Below are 2,462 nucleotides of genomic sequence, written 5' to 3' on the forward strand. Positions count from 1 at the left end.
TTGAAATAAACAGATACATTAATTAATACTGAGTTTAACAGGTGGATAATTAGATACATTAATTAATACTGAGTTTAACAGGTGGATAATTGATGAGATTAGAACAATGTAGTAAATGACTTCATGTTGTACATGCTTTTTTTCCTTCTTTTGTAATTTCATTGCCAGGATAATATTTTGTAAAATATAAGAATTAACCGCAAACTGAAAATGAACTAGAATGAAGAGTTAAACTGCAAGGATTAATTAGAACAGAAATGTCATTGATGAACCAATAAATGAACTTAAGAGATTATATCAAAATTAATACTCTTCAATTTAAATGTTTTGTATTCAATATCTTTCTTTCGTAAAATAATTTGTTTTATTTAGAAGAAAAGAGAAGGAAATTAAACCGTTTAAATAGTTAATTCCTGTGGTGAAGCTTGGAGTGATTCTATTGATTGATTGCATTGAGCTCTGGGAGGAATTCGTCCTGTGCAGGTTCCAGCCTGGAGCTCGGGGCTAGATTCCTTGCTTCTGTGGAGTCCGAGGTTAAGGTGGGCACGATTTCCTGAGGACACTGAGCTTCTAGGTTCATGAATGGGTACAGTTGGTTGAGGTGTCTGTCCACTACGATTTTCCGTCCACCTACTTCACGACAATAGCTGATGGTGGCACCGTAGACGTCTCCGTTCCTTCTACAGAGGAGCTGCTCTACTCTGGCAGCTGAGATTGGGTTCTTGTATATGGGTTCATTCTTGAACAGGACTATATCTCCAACCTGAGGGAGGTTGCCCTGGTCCTTCCAGGCGACGGTGAATTTGTGTCTGGTATATTCCTGTTCCCATAATGAGTGGAACAGGTTGAGGACGACATTCCACCTGGAGATCTGTTGGTTGATGGATGCTGTAGGTTTGACCTTGTCTCCGAAAGACTCTCGAAACCCTTGGAGGACGCGGTTGGGAGTGAGGGTGATGCCAAGCGGAGCTCCGAGAATCAGTAGTCTGTTGTTAAGTTTTTCAATGACTCCATGCGTCCAAGTAAGCAGTTCCTCGTCGTCCATGATCAACTGGTGTGGTCCTGTGAGGGATTTGCTGACAGTGTTCTTGATGGAACCAATTATTCTTTCAACAGCTCCGATCCCGGCGTGGTGTTTGGGTAGAGTGACTCTGAATTCAATGGAGGTGAATTTCAAATTGAGGTTGGAGATGACCTTCATCTCAGTGTTGACCAGGTCTTTGCCAGCCTTGACAATGTTCAATCCAGCATCAATCCAGATGATGCGAGGGGTGCCTCTCAGGGCGAAGGTTCTATTAAAACCTCTGGTGATACTCTGGGCGCTGTAGTTGCGCAGGATTTCTAGGTGCACCCCGCGACTGGAAAGACAGAGTTACCAGGATCCACCTCTTAGTCTTGGTGCCGTCTTTGTGTACAAGGACGGGTCCGAATATGTCAGCTTGGCAGTAGGAGAAAGGAGGTTGGATGGATTTGAGGACATCAGGGACATCAGCTTCAAATGCTGCGAATGGAATCTTGTTCAGCTTGATACATCCAGGGCAAGATTTCTTCAGAGCAGTGATCATTTTACGAACTCCACGGATGAAGAAACTGGTCTGAATGTGAGTAAGTACCTGAAGGACATCCCTACCGTGACCCAGATCAGCGTGAGCATCGTTCAGGATGCATTTGGCAAGAATAGTCTTCTTGCAGATAAGAGGAACCCCGATCCTGGAACGGAAACTTCGGTCTGACACGTAATATACTCCGTCCACCAGCTGGATGACAAGGTGTTTCAACTTGTTGTTGGCAATGATGAGCACTGACTCCGTGGTAAAACACTTGAGGATTGAGGACCTGATGGAAGACTTAATAGAACTCCAGGTAGCAGTAGGTTCTTCTTGGATAATTCTGTTCTGGTTGGGGTCATTTCTCCAGGTTCTGCAAACCTTGTGGAGGAGGTTTAGAGCCCGGAGAACTGTGGAGAGGCTTTGTTTGTGATGTAGAAGACTCAGAATATTTTCCTGGTAGGGATTATCTGGGGATAATTTTGCCAGGTTGACCGACCTAGTAGGAACATCACCTGAGGTGATGGAAGAACAATGGACGGTGGGCCAAGAAGATTTGTCCTGAGGTAAGAAACTACCATTCAACAAGAATTTTGAGTTGACCTGCGCGCAGCTGGTTCCAGATCGGGTGAGGAGGTCAGCTGGGTTGAGGTTTCCAGGACACCAGAACCAGTTATTGGGTGGAGACACGGCTAGTATTTCCATCAGTCTGACTCCATAAAACACAGGGTTCGCAGCTGGATCATTTTTTGCGATTATCTCAAAACGATCTCTGAGTCACCAATGAATGTAGGGGGGAGAGGGAGACATTGAACAACTCCTGCTTGATCTTTTGCTCCATCCTGGAGGCGAGTAAGGCTCCTGCCATTTCAGATTGTGGGGTGGAGAACGCAGATTTTCCTAATATCTTTGAAG

General features: G+C 44.5%; 1 protein-coding gene across 1 annotated transcript; it reads right to left on the reverse strand.

Annotated features, from left to right (window-relative positions):
* Positions 1–436: 436 nt before the first annotated feature.
* LOC111710569 (uncharacterized) lies at positions 437–2,252 on the reverse strand. The gene is made up of 2 exons (XM_023484676.1): positions 1,387–2,252; positions 437–1,292 (listed from the first exon to the last, which is right to left on the reverse strand). Exons 1-2 carry the CDS (start codon positions 2,250–2,252, stop codon positions 437–439), a joined length of 1,722 nt encoding a protein of 573 aa, XP_023340444.1.
* Positions 2,253–2,462: the final 210 nt, after the last annotated feature.

This window comes from Eurytemora carolleeae, unplaced genomic scaffold (genome assembly GCF_000591075.1).
Source record: "Eurytemora carolleeae unplaced genomic scaffold, Eaff_2.0 scaffold990, whole genome shotgun sequence".
In the NCBI taxonomy this organism is placed as follows: Eukaryota; Metazoa; Arthropoda; class Copepoda; order Calanoida; family Temoridae; genus Eurytemora; species Eurytemora carolleeae.